This window comes from Hemitrygon akajei, chromosome 5 (assembly GCF_048418815.1).
Source record: "Hemitrygon akajei chromosome 5, sHemAka1.3, whole genome shotgun sequence".
Classification (NCBI taxonomy): Eukaryota; Metazoa; Chordata; class Chondrichthyes; order Myliobatiformes; family Dasyatidae; genus Hemitrygon; species Hemitrygon akajei.
Window position 1 is genome coordinate 100,207,895 of NC_133128.1, and position 22,358 is coordinate 100,230,252.

Below are 22,358 nucleotides of genomic sequence, written 5' to 3' on the forward strand. Positions count from 1 at the left end.
AAGAGCCATAAGGTTTGGCTAACTTTAAGAATGTTGATAAGCTGAACGGAAACAAAAATAGATGGTGCTATACCTATCTCAAGAAATACTTATTATAATGTAGATTTTATATCAGTCAATTAATCTTTTTTTATTCATTCATTCATTTCTTTTTTCCCACCTAAATAAGAATATACATATATGGGAAGAATACACAGGGAAATCTTTTCTGTGTAAAAGATATAGATTTGTTCACTTACTTTTATGGGTACTGCAATGGGGGACCTCAACTCACAGGTAGGAGGGGCTATCCCTCACAACTAGACGTTTCCTCTAGCTCAACCCAGGATCATCTACTAGAGACCTCAGCCTTGGAATCATAGCTTTGTTGCCTTTTTTTAAAATTATTTGCGTTTCTTGATTTTTCTTTGTTCAGGGAGTAGATCGATTAAGTTTTATTCTGCTAATGTCAATGATATATTGACAGATAAATACACATGGCTAAGGACAAAGTAAAATTCATTTCTTTTAATGTCAATAGGCTGTTAAATCCAATCAAACGTAGTAGAATTCTATCCAAAATGAAAAAAAAAACAAGCCCATGTAGTATATTTACAGGAAACTCACTTAGGTGATAATGAGCATGGAAAACTAAAGAGAATGGGCTTCACTAATTTGTTTTTCTCCTCATATAAATCAGGACATAGGAGAGGAGTTGTTATCCAGAGACAGAGAAGCAGTTTCAGCGACAGGTTACTATCAATGCAATGCTCCTCAGACAGGATGAAGAGGTCAATACTCCCCAATGCCATTAGGCTTTACAATTCTACCGCCAGGACTTAAGAACTTTTTAAAAGCTATTATTAATGCTTTTTGAGATAGTGATTTAGATGCATATCATATTTTTTTACTGAGTTAAGTATTGTATGTAATTAGTTTTGCTACAACAAGTGTATGGGACATTGGAAAAAAAAGTTGAATTTCCCCATGGGGATGAATAAAGTATCTATCTATCTATCTATCTATCTCAAGCAAGCTAAATGTTGAAAAAGTATTCAAAATGGGAGATAAGGACGGCAGATGTATTCTGGTAAGGGGGAATACAGATGGAAATTCAGTTACTCTATTGAATATATACGCACCCCCAGGAAGTGATATTAGTTTCTTTCAGAAAATTACTAATATTATGGTAATGGAAACAGAAGGTCTCCTGATATGTGGGGAGACTTAAATTTACAATTACAACAAAAGTCAGACTCTTCCAGTAGAAAATTTCTAATACTTAAATTTCTAATACTTTATTGTCGCCAAACAATTGATACTAGAGCGTACAATCATCACATCAGTATTTGATTCTGTGCTTCGCACTCCCTGGAGTACAAATCGATAGTAAGTATAATAAAAATTTAAATTATAAATCATAAAAAAAAGAAAAGAGAAAGCAAGGTAGTGCAAAAAAAAGAGAGACAGGTCCGGATATTTGGAAGGTACGGTCCAGATCTGTGTCAGGATCCATTCAACAGTCTTATCACAGTTGGAAAGAAGTTGCTCCCAAATCTGGCCGCACGAATCTTCAAGCTTCTGAACCTTCTCCTGGAGGGAAGAAGGACAAAAAGTGTGTTGGCTGGGTGGGTCATGTCCTTGATTATCCTGGCAGCACTGCTCCGACGGCATGCGATGTAAAGTAAGTCCAAGGACGGAAGATTGGTTTGTGTGATGTGCTGGGCTGTTTTCACGATCTTCTGCAGCTTCTTCCTGTCTTGGGACAGGACAACTTCCATACCAGGTTGTGATGCACCCTAGAAGAATGCTTTCTACGGTGCATCTAAAAAAAAGTGAGGGTTTTAAGGGATAGGCCAAATCTCTTCAGCTTTCTCAGGAAGTATAGGCGCTGGTGGGCCTTCTTGGCAGTGGACTCTGGTTGGTTGGAACAAGTCAGATCATTTGTGATATTGACTCCGAGGAACTTAAAGCTTTTGACCTTTTCCACCTGTGCACCACCGATGTAGATGGGGTCGTGTGGTCCGCTACTCCTTCTGAAGTCAACAACAAATTCCTTCGTCTTGCTGACGTTGAGGGATAGATTACTGTCTTCGCACCATACCACCAGGTTCTTAATTTCCTCTCTGTACTCAAACTCATCATTACCCGAGATACAGCCTACAATTGTGGTGTCATCAGCAAACTTATATATTGTGTTCAATGGAAACTTGGCTACACAATCATGGGTGGACAGTGAGTACACAAGGGGGCTGAGTAAACAGCCTTGTGGGGCACCGGTGCTCAGAGTGATTGTAGAGGACAGTTTGACCCCTATTGTTACAGCCTAGATCCTGTCTGTGAGGAAGTTGAAGATCCAGCTGCAGATCTGAGTGCTGAGACCCAGGTTCTGGAGCTTAGGAATCAGTTTATCTGGAATGATGGTATTAAAGGCAGAGCTGTAGTCAATGAAAAGGAGTCTTACATATGCGTCTTTATTCTCCAGGTGTTCTAAGGCGGAATGTAGTGCCAGAGAGATGGCATCTGCCGTTGACCTGTTGCTCTGGTAGGCAAATTGCAGAGCGTCGAGGTTTGCAATGGAAAAACCAATGAAACAAAATCTTTACATAAGGAAGTTAATACACTTTTTGAGGATGTTGGTCTAATTAATATATGGAGCGACCTTTTCCTCAACAGAAGGGGAAACTCATTATTCTGGTCCCCATTCTGTATATAGAACAGTACAGCACAGTACAGGCCCTTTGGCCCACAATGTTGTGCCGACCCTCAACCCTGCCTCCCATATAATCCCCTACCTTAAATTCCTCCATATACCTGTCTAGTAGTCTCTTAAACTTCACTAGTGTATCTGCCTCCACCACTGACTCAGGCAGTGCATTCCACGCACCAACCACTCTCTGAGTGAAAAAACCTTCCTCTAATATCCCCCTTGAACTTCCCTCCCCTTACCTTAAAGCCATGTCCTCTTGTACTGAGCAGTGGTGCCCTGGAGAAGAGGTGCTGGCTGTCCACTCTGTCTATTTCTCTTAATATCTTGTACACCTCTATCATGTCTCCTCTTATCCTCCTTCTCTCCAAAGAGTAAAGCCCTAGCTCCCTTAATTTCTGATCATAATCCATACTCTCTAAGCCAGGCAGCATCCTGGTAAATCACCTCTGTACCCTTTCCAATGCTTCCACATCCTTCCTATACTGAGGTGACCAGAACTGGACACAGTACTCCAAATGTGGCCTAACTAGAGTTTTATAGAGCTGCATCATTACATCGCGTCTCTTAAACTCTATCCCTCAACTTATGAAAGCTAACACCCCATAAGCTTTCTTAACTACCCTATCTATCTGTGAGGCAATTTTCAGGGATCTGTGGACATGTACCCCCAGATCCCTCTGCTCCTCCACACTACCAAGTATCCGGCCATTTACTTTATACTCTGCCTTAGAGTTTGTCCTTCCAAAGTGTACCATCTCACACTTCTCCGGGTCGAACTCCATCTGCCACTTCTCAGCCCATTTCTGCATCCTATCAATGTCTCTCTGCAATCTTTGACAATCCTCTACATTATCTACAACACCACCAACCTTTGTGTTGTCTGCAAACTTGCCAACCCACCCTTTTAACCCCACATCCAGGTCGTTAATAAAAATCACAAAAGTAGAGGTCCCAGAACAGATCCTTGTGGGACACCACTAGTCACAACCCTCCAATCTGAATGTACTCCATCCACCACGACCCTCTGCCTTCTGCAGGCAAGCCAATTCTGAATCCATCTGGCCAAACTTCCCTGGATCCCATGCCTTCTGAATTTCTGAATAAGCCTACTGTGTGGAACCTTGTCAAATGCCTTACTAAAATCTATGTAGATCACATCCACTGCACTACCCCCATCTATTTGCCTAGTCACCTCCTCAAAGAACTCTATCAGGCCTGTTAGGCACGATCTGCCCTTCACAAAACCATGCTGACTGTCCCTGATCAGACCATGATTCTCTAAATGCCCATAGATCCTATCTCTAAGAATCTTTTCCAACAGCTTTCCCACCACAGACGTAAGGCTCACTGGTCTATAGTTACCTGGACTATCTCTACTACCTTTTTTGAACAAGGGGGCAACATTCGCCTCCCTCCAATCCTCCGGTACCATTCCCGTGGACAATGAGGACATAAAGATCCTAGCCAGAGGTTCAGCAATCTCTTCCCTTGTCTCGTGGAGCAGCCTGGGGAATATTCCATCAGGCCCCGGGGACTTATCCATCCTAATGTATTTTAACAACTCCAACACCTCCTCTCCCTTAATATCAACATGCTCCAGAACATCAACTTCACTTATATTGTCCTCACCATCATCAAGTTCCCTCTCAATGGTGAATACCGAAGAGAAGTATTGATTGAAGACCTCGCTCACTTCCACAGCCTCCAGGCACATCTTCCCACTTTTATCTCTAATCGGTCCTACCTTCACTCCTGTCATCCTTTTGTTCTTCACATAATTGAAGAATGCCTTGGGGTTTTCCTTTACCCTACTCGCCAAGGCCTTCTCATGCCCCCTTCCTGCTCTTCTCAGCCCCTTCTTAAGCTCCTTTCTTGCTACCCTATATTCCTCAATAGACCCATCTGATCCTTGCTTCCTAAACCTCATGTATGCTGTCTTCTTCCACCTGACTAGATTTTCCACTTCACTTGTCACCCATGGCTCCTTCACCCTACCATTCTTTATCTTCCTCACCGGGACAAATTTATACCTAACATCCTGCAAGAGATCCTTAAACATTGACCACATGTCCATAGTACATTTCCCTGCAAAAGCATCATCCCAATTCACACCCGCAAGTTCTAGCCTCAGAACCTCATAATTTGCCCTTCCCCAATTAAAAATTTTCCTATCCTCTCTGATTCTATCCTTTAGCATGATAATGCTAAAGGTCAGGGAGCGGTGATCACTGTCCCCCATACGCTCACCCACTGACAGATCTGTGACCTGACCCAGTTCGTTACCTAATACTAGATCTAGTATGGCATTCCCCCTAGTCGGTCTGTCAACATACTGTGACAGGAATCCGTAGTGTTCTATGGTTCTATGGAACCTAATTCCTTTTTTGAGTCTCAGTTCAAGGACTGAATGTATTAAAATGATTAAAATGAATATACTGCCCAGACTGTTATATCTCTTTCAGACCCTACCAATAGAGATTAATCAAAATCAATTCAATGAATGGAAGAAAATGTTATTGAGATATATTTGGCAAGGTAAAAGGCCTAGAGTTCATCTCAAAACTTTGTAATTAGCCAAGGGAAAGGGCAGATGGGGCCAACCATATCTTAGAGATTATTATTTTGCAGCACAGTTGAGAGCTGTGATATGTTGCACACCCATCATATGATGCTCAATGGAAAAACATTGAGGAGCGGGTACTTCCCATCCCTATACAGGCAATTTTGGCTGATAACAACCTACAAAGGTACATAAATGCTATTAATAACCCATGGGTGAAATGGACTCTTAAAATATGGAAAACTATAATAAAAGAATATAAACTAGAGGGAGATATTGCAATTCTTAAATAGTGTGCATATGACTTGGATTTTACGCCAAATAAACTGGATGCTAGATTTAAGGACTGGACAGCTAAAGGAATAACAGTTTATCAGTATTTACAGAGACAACAATATGTTAATAGGACGGTTAAGAATATAACCAAGGCAAGAAAATGCTTGATAGAGCTATTTAGAAAAGCATACAATTCAGATAACGGTAGTAGAATCATTTCAAGCATGTATAAGGGTTTGTCAAATCTTAAAACACATTCGACCAAACGGGCTTAGGCAGAAGCGGGCGGGGCAAGGTAGGTTTAGGTTTCAGTTTTTCCTGTTATTTGAGGAAAGGGGAAGTATGAGTGTGAGGGTAGCTTGTTGTTCTTGGTGTTGAATGTGGGAGGTCCTGGATTCTCCTAGCATCCCCGACGTCCACATCTGCACCAGGTGCGCTGGGCTGCAGTTCCTAAGGGACTGTGTTAGGGAACTGGAGCTGCAGCTCGATGACCTTCGTCTGGTCAGGGACAGTGAAGAGTTGATAGAGAGGAGTTACAGGCAGGTGGTCACACCAGGGCCACGGGAGGCAAACAGGTGGGTCATGGTTAGGAGGGGGAAGGGGAAGAGTCAGGTACTAGAGAGTACCCCAGTAGCTGTACCCCTTGACAGTAAGTACTCCTGTTTGAGTACTGTTGGGAGGGGACAGCCTACCTGGGGGAAGCAACAGTGGCCGCGCCTCCGGCACAGAGTCCAGCCCTGTAGTTCAGAAGGGTAGGGAAAGGAAGAGGAAGGCAGTAGTAATAGGGAACTCGATAGTTAGGGGGTCAGATAGGCGATTCTGTGTACACAAACAGGAGACCCGGATGGTAGTTTGCCTCCCTGGTGCAGGGTCGGGATGTTTCTGATCACGTCCAAGATATGCTTAAGTGGGAGGGTGAGGAGCCAGAGGTCGTGGTACATATAGGTACCAATGACATAGGTAGGAAAAGGGAAGAGGTCCTGAAAGGAGAATATAGGGAGTTAGGAAGGCAGTTGAGAAGAAGGACCGCAAAGGTAGTAATCTCGGGATTACTGCCTGTGCCACGTGACAGTGAGAGTAGGAACGGAATGAGGTGGAGGATAAATGCATGGCTGAGATTTTGGAGCATGGGGCAGGGATTCAAGTTTCTGGATCATTGGGACCTCTTTTGGGGCAGTGACCTGTACAAAAAGGACAGGTTACACTTGAATCCTAGGGGGACCAATATCCTGGCGGGAAGGTTTAATAGAGCTGTTAGGAGGGTTTAAACTAATTTGGCAGGGGGATGGGAACCGGAATGATGGGGCGGAGGAGAGGGAAAACAGAAATAGATCTAAGGTAGTGAGCAGTAAGGATGTCAGGAAGGACAGGCAGGTGATGGAGCAAATTTGGATCCATTGGGATAAGTTGCAGTGCAATAAAGTTGCAGTGCAATCAATGCAAAAAGTACCAAATACTGGACTTAAGGTGTTATACTTAAATGCATGCAGCATAAGGAATAAGGTGGATGATCTTGTTGTACAGTTACAGATTGGCAGGTATGATATCATGGCCATCACTGAGACGTGGCTAAAGGATGCATGTCTCTGGGAGCTGAACGTCCAAGGATACACGGTGTATCGGAAAGATAGGCAGGTAGGTAGAGGGGGTAGTGTTGCTTTAATGATAAGAAATGATATTAAATCATTAGAAAGAGTTGGCATAGGATCGGAAGGTACAGAATCTTTATGGGTTGAGCTAAGAAATCGCAGGGGTAAAAGGACCCTGATGGCAGTTATCTACAGGCCTCCAAACAGCTGCAGTGATGTGGACTACAAATTACAACAGGAAATAGAAAAGGCTTGCCAGAAGTGCAGTGTTAATATAATTGTAGGGGATTTTAACATGCGAGTGGATTGGGAAAATCAGGTCGGCACTGGATCTCAAGAGAGAGAATTTGTAGAATGTCTACAAGATGGCTTTTTAGAACAGCTTGTTGTTGAGTCCACTAGGGGATCAGCTGTACTGGATTGGGTATTGTGTAATGAACCAGAGGTGATTAGAGAGAGGGAAGTGAAGGAACCCTTAGGAGGCAGTGATCACAACATGATTGAGTTCACTGTGAAATTTGAGAAAGAGAAGCCGAAATCCGATGTGTTGGTATTTCAGTGGAGTAAAGGAAATTACAGTGGCATGAGAGAGGAACTGGCCAAGGTTGACTGGAAAGGGACACTAGCGGGAAGGACGGTAGAGCAGCAGTAGCTGGAGTTTATGTGAGAAGTGAGGAAGGTGCAAGACAGATATATTCCAAAGAAGAAGAAATTTTCAAATGGAAAAAGGATGCAACTGTGGTTGACAAGAGAAGTCAAAGCCAAAGTAAAAGCAAAGCAGAAGGCATACAAGGAAGCAAAAATTAGTGGGAAGACAGAGGATTGGGAAGTTTTTAAAAACTTACAAAAGGAAACTAAGAAGGTCATTAAGAGGGAAAAGATGAACTATGAAAGGAAGCTAGCAAATAATATCAAAGAGGATACTAAAAGCTTTTTCAAGTATATAAAGAGTAAAAGACAGGTGAAAGTAGATATAGGACCGATAGAAAATGACGCTGGAGAAATTGTAATGGGAGATAAGGAGATGGCGGAGGAGCTGAATGAGTATTTTGCATCAGTCTTCACTGAGGAAGACATCAGCAATATACCGGACATTCAAGGGTGTTACGGAAGAGAAAATATGTGCAGTCACAATTACGACAGAGGAAGTACTCAGGAAGCTGAATAGTCTAAGGGTAGATAAATCTCTTGGACCAGATGGAATGCGCCCTCATGTTCTAAAGGAAGTAGCAGTAGAGATTGTGGAGGCATTAGCAATGATCTTTCAAAAGTCGATAGATTCTGGCCTGGTTCCGGAGGACTGAAAGATTGCTAATGTCACTCCGCTATTTAAGAAGGGGGCAAGGAAACAAAAAGTTTATTATAAACCTGTTAGCTTGACATCAGTGGTTGGGAAGTTGTTGGAGTTGATTGTCAAGGATGAGGTTATGGAGTACCTGGAGGCATATGACAAGATAGGCAGAACCCAGCATGGTTTCCTTAAAGGAAAATCCTGCCTGACAAACCTAGTGTAATTTTTTGAGGAAATTAGAAGTAGGCTAGACAAGGGAGATGCAGCGGATGTTGTACATTTGGATTTTCAGAAGGCCTTTGACAAGATGCCGCACATGAGGCTGCTAAACAAGATAAGAGCCCATGGAATTATGGGAAAGGTACATACGTGGATAGAGCGCTGGCTGATTGGCAGGAAACAGAGAGTGGGAATAAAGGGATCCCATTCTGGTTGGCTGCCAGTTACCAGTGGTGTTCCACAGGGGTCCGTGTTGGGGCCGCTTCTTTTTACGTTGTATATCAACGATTTGGATTATGGAATAGATGGCTTTGTGGCTAAGTTTGTTGATAATACAAAGATAGGTGGTAGTGCTGAGAAAACAGAGAATCTGCAGAGAGACTTGGATAGATTGGGGGAATGGGCAAAGAAGTGGCAAATGAATTACAATGTCGGAAAGTGTACGGTCATGCACTTTGGTAGAAGAAATAAACGGGCAGGCTATTATTTAAATGGGGAGAGAATTCAAAGTTCTGAGATACAATGAGACTTGGGAATCCTCGTGCAGGATACCCTTAAGGTTAACCTCCAGGTTGAGTTGGTGGTGAAGAAGGCGAATGCAATGTTGGCATTCATTTCTAGAGGAATAGAGTATAGGAGCAGGGTTGAGGCTCTATAAGGCACTGGTAAGACCTCATGGAATACTGTGTGCAGTTTTGGGCTCCTTATTTAAGAAAGGATGTGCTGACATTGGAGAGGGTTCAGAGAAGATTCACTAGAATGATTCCGGGAATGAGAAGGTTAACATATGAGGAACATTTAACTGCTCTTGGACTGTACTCCTTGGAGTTTAAAAGAATGAGGGGGGACCTCATAGAAACATTTCGAATGTTGAAAGGCACGGACAGAGTGGATGTGGCAAAGTTGTTTCCCATGGTGGGGGAGTCTAGTACGAGAGGACATGACTTGAGAATTGCAGGGTGCTCATTCAGAACAGAGATGCAAAAAAATTTTTTTAGCCAGAGGGTGGTGAATCTATGGAATTTGTTGCCACGGGTGGCAGTGGAGGCCAAGTCATTGGGTGTATTTAAGGCAGAGATTGATAAGTATCTGAGTAATCAGGGCATCAAAGGTTATGGTGAGAAGGTGGAGGAATGGGACTAAAGGGGAGATTGAATCAACTCATGATGAAATGGAGAAGACTCAATGGGCCAAATGGCCAACTTCTGCTCCTTTGTCTTATGGTCTTATGGACTTCATACATTAAAACAAAACGGAAGAAGGAAGTTGGGCTAATTATATCTGAGGAAGAATGGACAATAACATGGAGATATCAGTTCACAGAAATGGAGGGAGATCGGATGGAAAAACTTGATTAGACATTTTATTACACCCTCTCAGAAATCCCATTATGACAGTAACCTCCCTGTTTGCTGGAGAAATCGTGGAAATCAAAATGCAAACCATTATCATATTTTCTGGGAATGCCCGTTATCAAAGACTATTGGAGTGGGATACACAATGCCCAACAAGACATCTTTAAATGTGAAATACCCTTAGAAAGTAAGACCATATATTTTGGGTATATACGTCAAGAATGGTTGAAAAGAGATAAATATTTAATGAATATTCTGTTGGTGGCTAGTAAAAAGACTCTTACTAGGAAATGGTTATCACAGGAGAACCCAACTTTAAATGCATGAATGGAAATTACAATGGATACTTACAAAATGAAGAAGATAACAGCATCCGTTAATCATAAGTTGGAACAATTTGATTCATTCTGGGGAAAATGGTTTAACTACATAACACTTCTTAGGCCTGATTTTATTCTCACAAATCAATGAATATGTTGTGAAAAAAAGATCACTCCCTGCTTGTACATAGTTTTCTCCTTTCGTTTGTTCTTTCTTTCCTCTTTTCTGTAAGTGTATACCTCAAATAAATATTATGTGGAGATTTGTGGCATATATGACTATGTGATATATATTTAATATCTGAAACACATCTTATGGATTTTATGTGTGTTGTTGTTTGAATTTCCAGCATCTGCAGATTTCCTCGTGTTTGCTCTTATGGAAATGTTTGTTTGATGATGAATAAATTACAAAAATAAATTACAAAAAAAAAGTGGAGAAGTAGAGAGAGGTACAGGGCAGGATGAAGATGGAGAGAGCTGCTGGAGGACAATAAACAGGAACATCAGTCCTGAAGAAGGGTCTCGGCCGGTAACGTTGACTGTTTACTCCTTTTCATAGATGCTGCCTGACCTGTTAAGTTCCTCCAACATTTTGTGTGTGTTACTAATGTAAGGGAGATGATAGTTCAAGTTCAAAGTAAATTTACTATCTAAGTATATATACATCACCAGATACTATGCTAAGATTGTTTTGCTTGGATGTGTTTAGAGTAGAACAATGAAATACAACAAAATCAATGAAAAACTACACACAAAGACTGCGAAGCAGCCAATGTGCAACAGATAGGTGCAAGAGAATGCACAATGTGATTAAATAACTTTTCAGCCATTGTTTCATTGGCAACCTTATCTACCTTCTTTGGGAGAACAGGTAGTCAGACAAAATGTCAGTCGAGGTAAAATTGACAAGAAATTTCTGTTTGATAGAAGTGAACATCAAAATTAGCACCAATACAGAGCTTGCCTCACAGGTGAATCAAATGAAAAATATCATCCTACTACAGTATATGTAATTAAGTTACTCTATAAAAGAGATGTTGAACAAAATCCAAAGAAGTTTCAGGTTCCAATGAGATGAATTATCCTTACTTCTTTGTCCCAAACTCATAGAAGTTTGGGACAAGATTCATCGAATCTTGCAGCATGAAAGAAGCCAACTGAATGTATTACAAGAGCTATTTTCTAACAGAACTGACAAGTCAGCCCCATTTCCTCAAACTTATCATTTTTAAATATTTATTGTTTCTCTTTAAAAACCATTTGCAATCCTCTAAATTTGCAGTACTCTAAATCTAAACCTCCGACATCACAAATGCACAATGACACTCTGATCATTACATTCTTTTGTTTCCCTTTGGCTTTATTTTATTTAAAAGATCTCTGTGCACCTTCAATAAAATCTTGTATATTTTATATCTTTAAACATAACAATTTCAAAATTCAGATCACACCAAAAATAAAGCAAGCCAGTTGTCTTTACTGTATTTGGCAAGTTTCTGTGTTTTTTTATAATTCTGTTAAAGGGCTGGCTAGCTGTCCAATCAATAATACTCTGCAGCTTTAGACAGATGAAGTGTGTTGACAAGCATACCAATATCTCCCCCCCATATCAAGTAAATAGATTTACAGATTCATAATTCTCATCTTAAGTGGCCATATTATTAAGTACAGGAATGTGGTCTCCTGCTGCTACATACCATCTGTTTCAAGGTTCGACAAATGTGCATTCAGAGATGCTCTTTTGCACACCACTGGTGTAAAGCTTGGTTATTTGAGTTAATCTTGCCTTCCTGTCAGCTTGAACAAGTCTAGCTTGTTCAAGTCTCCTTTAACGTTTCTCACTAACAAGGCATTTTCACCCACAGAACTGCCCTTCACTGGACATATTTTTTGTTTCTTGCATCATTTTCTGTAAACTCTAGAAACTCCTTTAGATGAAAACCCCACAATGCTAGCAGTTTCTGAGATATTCAAACCAGCCACCTGGTACCAATAATCAAAGTCACTTAGATCACACTTTTTCCCCATTCTGATGTTTGGTCTGATCAAGAAATGAACCACTTGACCATATATACAAACTTTTATGCATTGAATTGCTGTCACATGATTGGCTGATTAGATGTTAGCACTAACGAGCAAGTGTATAGGTGTACCTAATAAAGTGGCCACTGAATGTATTTTCAACAGGGAAAAGAGATCTGAATTAAATTAGCAATACCTTCCTTGTACTTGTAACACCAGATTGCATCCATAAGAATCAAGGTGACAGGGGGTGTTGGCTGCTTCACTGCCAATCCATAGAGTGCTGTCTCGTCCATCTCTCCCAGGGAACCCAAAGTCAGACCAGATTATATCCTACTAAAGAAACGGACATGTCAGTGAAGCCTTAGTGATTATTCAAGTCTTGATTCACTTAATTCTTAAGAGAGGTCATAAAGAAAGTTTTTGGCACACTAGCCTTCATAAATCAGACCACTACGCACAGAACTTTAGATGTTATGTTGAAGTTGTATAAGATATTGATAAGGCCAAATTTGGAGAATTCTGGCCACGTCTGCAGGAAATATATCAATCAGATTGATAGAGTGCAGAGAAAACTTACAAAGATGTTGCTGGGACTTGAGGTATAGGAAAAGGTTGAATGGTTCAGGACTTTATTCACTGGAGTGGAGGAGAATGAGGGGAAATTTGTTCAGAGGTATGCAAAATTACGAGGGGTAAAGGTAGGGTAGGTACAAGCAGGCATTTTCCATTGTAGTTGAGTGAGACTCAAACTAGAGGTCATACATTAAAGGTGGAGTGAAATATTTAAGGGGAACCTAAGGGTTGAACATCTTCACTCAGAGGGTAGTGAGAGTGTGGAATGAGCCTCCAACGATGCAGTTTTGTTGCAACATTTATGATCATTTGGATAAATAAATGGATAGGAGGGATATGGAGGGTGATAATCCAGATATAACTAGGCAAAGTAACAGTTCTCCATGGACTAGATGGGCTGAAGGGCCTGTTTCTGTGCTGTAGTGCTCTGTTCTCTTGTACAACTTTGCAGTTAGACCTGTATCTATCTTACTACTATCCACAGTGTACTAACTTGCTTTGCCGTCCTGTCTGAAAACTCACGGGTATGTGGTCCCCCTGTACTTAAAAATATATCATTCAGTTTCTGAAGCACAGATTACTGTGCTAGGAGCCAGCTTCTGGCAGCTACTGTTGCAGGAAGCCTTCCCAATTACTGTACCAGTAACTTGGCACCAATCCCTGACTACTTCTGGCTCTCCTGAAACCATAAATCAGTTTGGAGCAATTGCATGTGAGGGCTGTTGCTGGGAAGTGTGCAAATGTACAGGAGGCGGCGCTTAGGAGGAATGATGGCACCTAACGGCAACTCCTTTGCTTGCATCTTCGGAAACAGCTCCATTTCTACCTTTAATATCTTTATTTTTCCCTTTCAGGGTTCTTTTGAAGACTCTGACATGGAGTTACACGCAGACTTTAGTTCCTTGCGGGAATGGGACCTGGTGTGGGTAAACGTTGGCACATTTTTACTTACGTTACACCTGCCCTTACACTTCCTCCCTCACCACCATTCAGGGCCCCAGACAGTCCTTCCAGGTGAGGTGACACTTCACCTGTGAGTTGGCTGGTGTGGTATACTGCGTCCAGTGCTCCCGGTGTGGCCTTTTATATATTGGTGAGACCCGACGCAGATTAATACTCAGATTAACACTGAGCATATGGGACAAGGTTACCACCGTGGCTTCTGGGGTGAACCGCCCACATTGCACACTGAGAACTGAAGTTCTTTATTATGTACACACATAAAACACATCTTCCCCCTTTAAAGAAAAACAAACACAGTACTTACTATGTGCTCATAAACCTGCAGGGAATAATAAACCTTTTCAACCAAAGATATCTACATTAATTTTAATTACAATGATGAAACACAGCCCTTTATTAACTCATTACCTTTCAATCAGTCTTTGGGATGGCTTGGTGATCCTTTTTTGGTCTGCTATTTGTTTCCACAGATGTGTTGCTTTCATTTGCTGCATTAGCGTCTTTCTGAGAACTCTGATCAATCTGTTCAATTTTTACATTTGCTGACCCCTTTGGTGAACTGACAGGTGACGTGTCACGGCTATGGGTTGGAGCTTGTGGCCATAACTCCACACCATAACTCCACAGGATTCCTCCTCAGAGGTGTCCCTCTCTCTGTCTGGATCTGGGAAAAATGTGGAGCTACTTCCCCTTGCACATATCCTTGCTTGGAACATGTGTCAGAATAGTAATCTCGTATTTGCACTAGATCTCCTGGCTTCAGGACTGGTAGGCTTTTCACAGTCTTGTTGTAAAACTGTTTTTGTTTTTCTTTCCCTTTCTCTTTAGCCAAGGGGGATTCCGGGTGACCTCCTGCTCCATAAGACCATAAGACATAGGAGCAGAATTAGGCCATTCAGTTCATCAAGTCTGCTTTGCCATTCTATCATGGCCGAACCCGGATCTCACTCAACCTCATACACCTGCCTTCTCATCATATCCTTTGATTCCTTGACCAATCAGGAAACTATTAAATTCCACCTTAAATATATCCACAGACTTGGCCTCCACTGCAGTCTGTAGCAGAGCATTCCACAGATACACTACTCTCTGGCTAAAAAAGTTCCTCCTTGCATCTGTTCTGAAAGGTCGCTCTTCAATTTTGAGGCTGTGCCCTGTAGTTCTGGATAACCCCACCATAGGAAACATCCTCTCCACATCCACCTTATCCAGTCCTTTCAATATTCGGTAGGTTTCAATGAGATCCCCCCCCCCCCCCAACATTCTTCTAAATTCCAGTGAGTACAGGCCCAGAGCTGCCAAATGCTCCTCATATGTTACCTCCTTCCTTCCTGGAATCATCCTCGTGATCCTCCTCTGGACTCTCTCCAATGACAATACATCTTTTCTGAGATACAGGGCCCAAAACTGTTGACAATACTCCAAGTGCAGCCTGACTAGTGTCTTATTAAGACTCAGCATTATCTCCTTGTTTTTGTATTCTATTCCCCCTGAAATAAATGCCAACATTGCATTTGCCTTCTTTACCATAGACTCAATCTGTAAGTTAACCTTCTAGGAGTCTTGCACACGGACTCCTAAGTCCCTCTGCATCTCTGATGTTTGAACCTTCTGCACACTTAGATAACAGTCCGCACTTTTGTTCCTTTTACCAAGATGCATTATCATTAGTTTCCCAACATTGTATTCCATCTGCCACTATTTTGCCCATTTTTCCAATTTGTTTAAGTCCTGCTATAAATGCAGTGCTTCCTCAGCACCACCTACCCCTCTGCCTAATCTTTGTATCATTTGAAAACTTTGCCACAATTCCATCAATTCCACTATCTAAATAATTGACAAACAATGTGAAAATTAGCGGTCCCAATACTGATGCCCGGCAGCCAACTAGAAAATGGCCTCTTTTATTCCACTCTCTGCCTCCTGCCTGCCAGCCATTCCTCTATCCATGCCAGCATCTTTACTGGAATGACATAGGATTTTATCTTGTTAAGCAGCCTCATGTGTGTCACCTTATCAATGCCTTTTGAAAATCCAACTAAATGACATCCACTGCCTCTCCTTTCTCTACCCTACTTGTTACTTCCTAAAAGAACTGATTTTTCAGGTAAGATTTCTCTTCGGAGAAAGCATGCTGATTTTGACTTATTTTATCATTAGTTTCCAAGTACCCTGAAACAACATCCCTAATAATAGACTCCAACACTTTTCCAACCACTGAGGTTAGGCTAACTGGCCTATAATTTCCTTCCTTTTTCCTTCCTCCCTTCTTAAAGAGTGGAGTGACATTTGCAATTTTCCAGTCCTCCTGAACCATGCCAGAATGAAGTGATTCTTGAAAGATCATGACCAATGCATCCATTAACTCTCCAGCAACCTTTCTCATCCATCTGCTCCTGGTAACTTATCCACTTTATGACATTTGAGATTACCGAGCACTTTTTCCTTTGTAATGGCAATGGCACTCACTCCTACTTCTGGTGCAAAGTACCAGTTAAGTTCATTTGCCATTTCTTTGTCCCCCATTACTACTTCACCAGCATCATTTTCCAGTGGTCCAATATCAACTCTCACTTCCCTTTTACTCTTTATATCACTGAACAAAACTTTTAGTATCCTGCTTTATATTATTGACTAGTTTGCCCTCATTTTTCATCTTTTCCCTTCTGAGATTTTTTAGTTGTCTCTTGTTGGATTTTAAAAGCTTCCCAGTCATCTAACTTCCCACTCACTCTTGATACCGAATATGCCCTTTCCTTGGCTTTTATGCAGTCCCTAACTTCTCTTGTCAGCCATGGTTGCTTACTCCTGCCATTTGAGAACTTCTTCTGTGTACATACCTATCCTGTGCCTTATGAACTATTCCCAAAAACTTCAGCCACCTCTGCGCTGCTGTCATCTACACCACTATCATCCTTCAATCCACCTGGGCAAACTCCTCTCTCATGCCTCTGTAATTCCCTTTATTCCATTGCATTGTGTGACTTATGCTTCTCCCTCTCAAACTGCAGTATGAATTCAATCATATTATGATCACTGCCTCCTAAGGGTTCCTTTACATAAAGTTCCCTAATAAGATGTGGGTTATTACCCAATACCCAATCTAAGACAGCCTTTCCCCAAGTACACAAGCACAAACTGCTCTAAAAAGCAATCTCGAAGGCATTCAATAAATTCCCTCGCTCACGTTCTGGGGAACATAGAGAGGGGTGATCAAAGAACATAGAACAGTGAAGAACTGGAACAGGCCATTTGGTCCACAATGTTGTGCCAAACTACCAAATCAAAAACACCCAGACATTATCCCTCCTACCTACACCATGCCCATATACCTCCATCTTCCTCACATCCATGTGCCTACCCAAACGTCTCTGAGAAGCCTCTAAAGTATTTGCCTCAATCACACCAGGCAGCTCATTCCAGGCATCCGTGACTCTCTGAGTAAAAAAAAACCCTCTCGCCTTCAATGCAGCCACTGGTGCTAGACATTTCAACCCTGGGAAACAGATACTCTCTGTCCACTCTACTTATGCCTCTCATGTTCTTGTCTATTCTCTCTATCAGATCTTCCCTTAGCCTCCAACGCTCCAGAGAAAACAACCCAAGTTGATTCATGCCCTCTAAAGCCTCAACATCCATCCTATAGTCGGGCAACCAGAACTGTGTGTAATACTCCAGATGTGGCCTAACCAGAGTTTATAAAGTTGTATCTTAACCTCCTGACTTTTGAACTCATTGTTGTGACTAACAAAAGCAAGCATTCCATAACCGTTCTTAACCACCTAATTAACCTGTGCAGTCACTTTCAAAGAGCTATGAACTTGGACCCCAAGATCTCTCTGCTTAGCAACACTGTTAAGGACCTTGCCCTTCACAGTGCAATGTTTCCTTGCATTTGCCACACCTCTCATTTATCTAGATTAAACTCCATCTGCCATTTCTCAGCCCATATCTGCAACTGATCTATTTTGTGCTATATTCTTTGTCAGACTTCTATTCTACCCACAACTTCACCAATCTTGGTATCATCTGCAAATTTACTAACTCACCCATCTACATTTTCATCTAGGTCATTTATATACATTACAAATGGCAGAGGCCCCAGCACATACCCTTGCAGAAATCCACTAATTACAGACCTCTAGCTCAAATCCATCCCTTCAACCACTACCCTCTGTCTCCTATGCACAAGCCAGTTCTGAATCCAAACAGCCAATTCACCGTGGATCCCATGCATCTACATCTTCTGGTTTCATTTTGGAACCACTGTACAAAAATCCATATAGACAACATCCACTGCCCTACCCACATCAATCTTTCTCATTACTTGTCAAAAATCTCAATCAAGTTGGTAAAGCTGCCATGCACAAAGTCATGCTGGCTCTTCCTAGTTAGGCCATGAGTTTCCAAATGATTTCCCTAATAATTTTCTTCAGCAATTTCTCTACAACTGATGTGAGACTCACCAGTCTATACTTCTCAGGATTTTCTCTTATTCCCTTGTTAAACAGAGGTACAGCATTAGCCACACACAAGTCCTCCAAGACCTCGCCTGTGGCTAGGGAGGGTAACAAGAACCTGGTCAAAGACCCAGCAATCACGTCTTTTGCCTCCATCAATAACCTGGGATAAATACCATCAGGCCCTGGGAGCTTATCCACTTTAATATTCATTACATAGAAACACAGAAACATAGAAAACCTACAGCACAATAATGGCCCTTCGGCCCACAAAGTTGTGCCGAACATGTCCCTACCTTAGAAATTACTAGACTTACCTATAGCCCTCTATTTTTCTAAGCTCCATGTACCGATCCAAAAGTCTCTTAAAAGACCTTATCGTATCCGCCTGCACCACCGTTGCCGGCAGCCCATTCCACGCACTCACCACTCCCTGAGTAAAAAACTTATCCCTGACATCTCCTCTGTATCTACTCCCCAGCACCTTAAACCTGTGTCCTCTTGCAGCAACCATTTCAGCCCTGGGAAAAAGCTTCTGACTATCCAAACAATCAATACCTCTCATCATCTTATACACCTCTATCAGGTCACCTCTCATCCTCCGTCACTCCAAGGAGAAAAGGCCCAGTTCACTCAACCTATTCTCATAAGGCATGTTCCCCAATCCAGGCAACATCCTTGAAAATCTCCTCTGCTTCCACAACCTTCCTGTAGTGAGGTGACCAGAACTGAGCACAGTACTCCTAGTGGGGTCTGACCAGAGTCCTATTTGGCTGCAACATTACCTCTCAGCTCCTAAGTTCAATTCCACGATTGATGAAGATCAATGCACCATACACCTCCTTAACCACAGAGTCAACCTGCACAGCTGCTTTGAGTGTTCTACGGACCCCAAGATTCCTCTGATCCTCCACATTGCCAAGAGTCTTACCATTAATACTATATTCTACCAAAATGAATCACTTCACACTTATCTGGGTTGAACTCCATCTGCCACTTCTCAGCCCAGTTTTGCATCCTATCAATGTCCTGCTGTAACCTCTGACAGCCCTGCACACTATCCACAACACCCCGAACCTTTGTGTCATCAGCAAACTTACTAACCCATCCCTCCACTTCATTCATCCTGGTCATTTATAAAAATTACGAAGAGTAAGGATCCCAGAACAGATTCCAGAGGCACCCTACTGGTGACTGACCTCCATGCAGAATATGACCCATCTACATTCACGCTTTGCCTTCTGTGGGCAAGCCAGTTCTGGATCCACAAAGCAATGTCCCCTTGGATCCCATGCCTCTTTACTTTCTCAATAAGCCTTGCATGGGGTACCTTATCAAATGCCCTGCTGGAGATCCAACACTTCCTTCTCCTTTACTCTAAATGCCTTAATATATTTATACACTCAGCAATGATTTCTTGGTCCTCTATATCCTTTTCCTTGGTAAACACTGAAGCAAAGTATTCATTAAGCACCTCAGTCACATTCTCTGCATCCAAGCAGATGTTCCCCCCTTTATCTTGAGTGTTCCCACCCTCTTCCTAGTTGTCCCCATACTCTTTATGTCTGTATAGAATGCCTTGGGATTCACCTTGATCCTACTAGCCAAAGACTTTTCATGGCCCCTGCTGGCTTTCTTAAATTCCTTCTTTAGTTCTTTTCTGGCTCCTTTACACTCCTCATGTGATTCATTTGATCCCAACTTCCTCAGCTTTACATACTTTCCCTTTTTCTTCTTGATTAAATTCATTACCTCTCTTGTCATCCAAGGTTCTCTTATCTTTCCATTCCCATCCTTCTTTCTAACAGGAACAGACCTTTCCTGTACTCTGTGTAATTGATTTTAAGCACCCTCTGCACGTCTGATGTGGATTTGCCAGAGAACCATAGAACACTACAACACAGTACAGGCCCTTCAGCCCTCCATGTTGTGCTGACCCATATAATCCTTAAAAAATGTTCTAAACCCACACTACCCCATAACCCTCCATTTTTCTTTTATCCATGTGCCTGTCCAAGAGGTTCTTAAATACTCCTAATGGTTAAGCCTCCAACATCATCCCTGGCAAGTCATTCCAGGCACTCACAACTCTTTGTGTAAAAAACTTACCCCTGATGTCTCCCCTAAACTTCCCTCCCTTAATTTTGTACATATGCCTTCTTGTGTTTGCTATTGGTGCCTTGGGAAACAGGTATTGACTATCCACCCTATCTCTTCCTCTCATAATCTTGTAAACCTCTATCAAGTCTGCTCTCATTCTTCTACGCTCCAAAGAGAAAAGTCCCAGCTCTGTTAACCTTGCTTCATATGACTTGTTCTCCAAACCAGGCAACATCCTGGTAAATATCCTCTGCACCCTCTCCATAGCTTCTACATCCTTCCTATAATGAGGTGACCAGAATTGAACACAATACTCTAAGTGCAGTCTTACCAGAGATTTGTAGAGTTGCAACATGACCTCTCTACTCTTGAACTCAATCCCCCTATTATTGAAGCCTAGCATCCCATAGGCCTTCTTAACTACCCTATTAACCTGTGCAGCGGCCTTGAGGGATATATGGATTTGAACCCCAAGGTCCCTTTGTTCATCCACACTCTTAAGTAACTGACCATTAATCCTGTACTCAGTCTTCTGGTTTGTCCTTCCAAAATGCATCACCTCACACTTGTCCGGATTGAACTCCATCTGCCATTTTTCTGCCCAACTTTGCAGCCTGTCTATATTCTCTTGTAACCTTCGACCACCTACAGCTCCATCCACAACTCCTCCAATCTTCGTGTCATCCACAAACTTACTCACCCATCCTTCTGCCTCTACATCCAGGTCATTTATAAAAATCACAAATAGCAGGGGTCCCAGGACAGATCCCTGCGGCACTCCTCTAGTCACCAACCTCCAGGCAGAATACTTTCCTTCTCATGAGGCACGATCTTCCTTTCACAAAGCCACGTTTACTATCCATGAGTAGACTGTACTTCTTCAAATGCTCGTAGATCCTATCCTTAAGAATCCTTTCCAATAGTTTGCAGACCACTGATGTAAGACCCACCGGTCTATAGTTCCCAGGTTTCTCCCTATTACCTTTTTAAACAAGGGAACTATATTTGCTATTCTCCAGTCCTCTGGCACTTCCCCTGTAGCCAAAGAGGATTCAAAGATCATAGCTAATGCTCCAGCGATCTCTTCTCTCAATTCCCACAACAACCTGGGGTGTATCATATCCGGCCCTGGGAATTTAGCAATCTTAATGTTTTTAAGAAGATCCAGCACTTCTTCTTCCTTAATCTCCACATTGTCCAGCACACAGGCCCACTCTTCTTGATCATCCTGATCAAAATCCTTTTCATTTGTGAATACTGAAGCAAAGCATTCATTTAGGACCTCCCCAACCTCCTCTGCCTCCAGGTACATGTTGCCCTCTTTATCCTTTAGCGGATCCACCTTCGTTCTCATCATCCTCCTATTCTTCACATACGCATAGAATGCCTTGGGGTTCTCCTTAATCCTACATGCTAAGGCCTTCTCATGCCTTCTTTGAGCTCTCCTAAATCCTTTGTTTAGCTCCTTCCTGGCTACCCTATATTTCTCATGACCCCTCCTACTTCCTGCTTCTTATATCTAACATATGCTTCCTTTTTCCTCTTGACAAGTTGCCTCATGTGTTTTGTCAGCCACGGTTCCCTTTTCCTACCATTTTTTCCTTGCTTCAGTGGGACAAACCTATCCTGAACCCTGCTCAAGTGGTCCCTAAACTTCTCCCACATTACTCCCACTGAAAAGGTGTTCCCAATTAATGCTTCTTAACTCCTGCCTAATGCCCTCGTAATTACCCTACTCCGATTTTAAACTCTCCCACAAGGAGTTAAGGAGTTGTGGTTGTTGTTTCCTAACTGTTCACCCACTGAAAGATCAGTCACCTGAATAGGTTCACTACCCAACATCGTGTCCATTACAGTCTCTCCTCTTGTGGACCATCCACATATTGATTTAAGAAACCTTCCTGGATACACTTAAAAATATCAGCTCCATGTGAA

At 42.2% G+C, this 22,358-nt stretch overlaps 1 protein-coding gene across 6 annotated transcripts in view; it reads right to left on the minus strand.

Annotated features, from left to right (window-relative positions):
- hspbap1 (hspb associated protein 1) overlaps positions 1-22,358 on the minus strand; it is a 290,867-nt gene that overhangs the window by 146,058 nt on the left and 122,451 nt on the right. For all 6 annotated transcript variants that reach the window (XM_073046143.1, XM_073046144.1, XM_073046139.1 and 3 more), the window contains one exon: positions 12,521-12,657. In XM_073046143.1, coding sequence (XP_072902244.1) covers positions 12,521-12,657 — 137 coding nt within the window. The remainder of the gene's footprint in view (positions 1-12,520; positions 12,658-22,358) is intronic.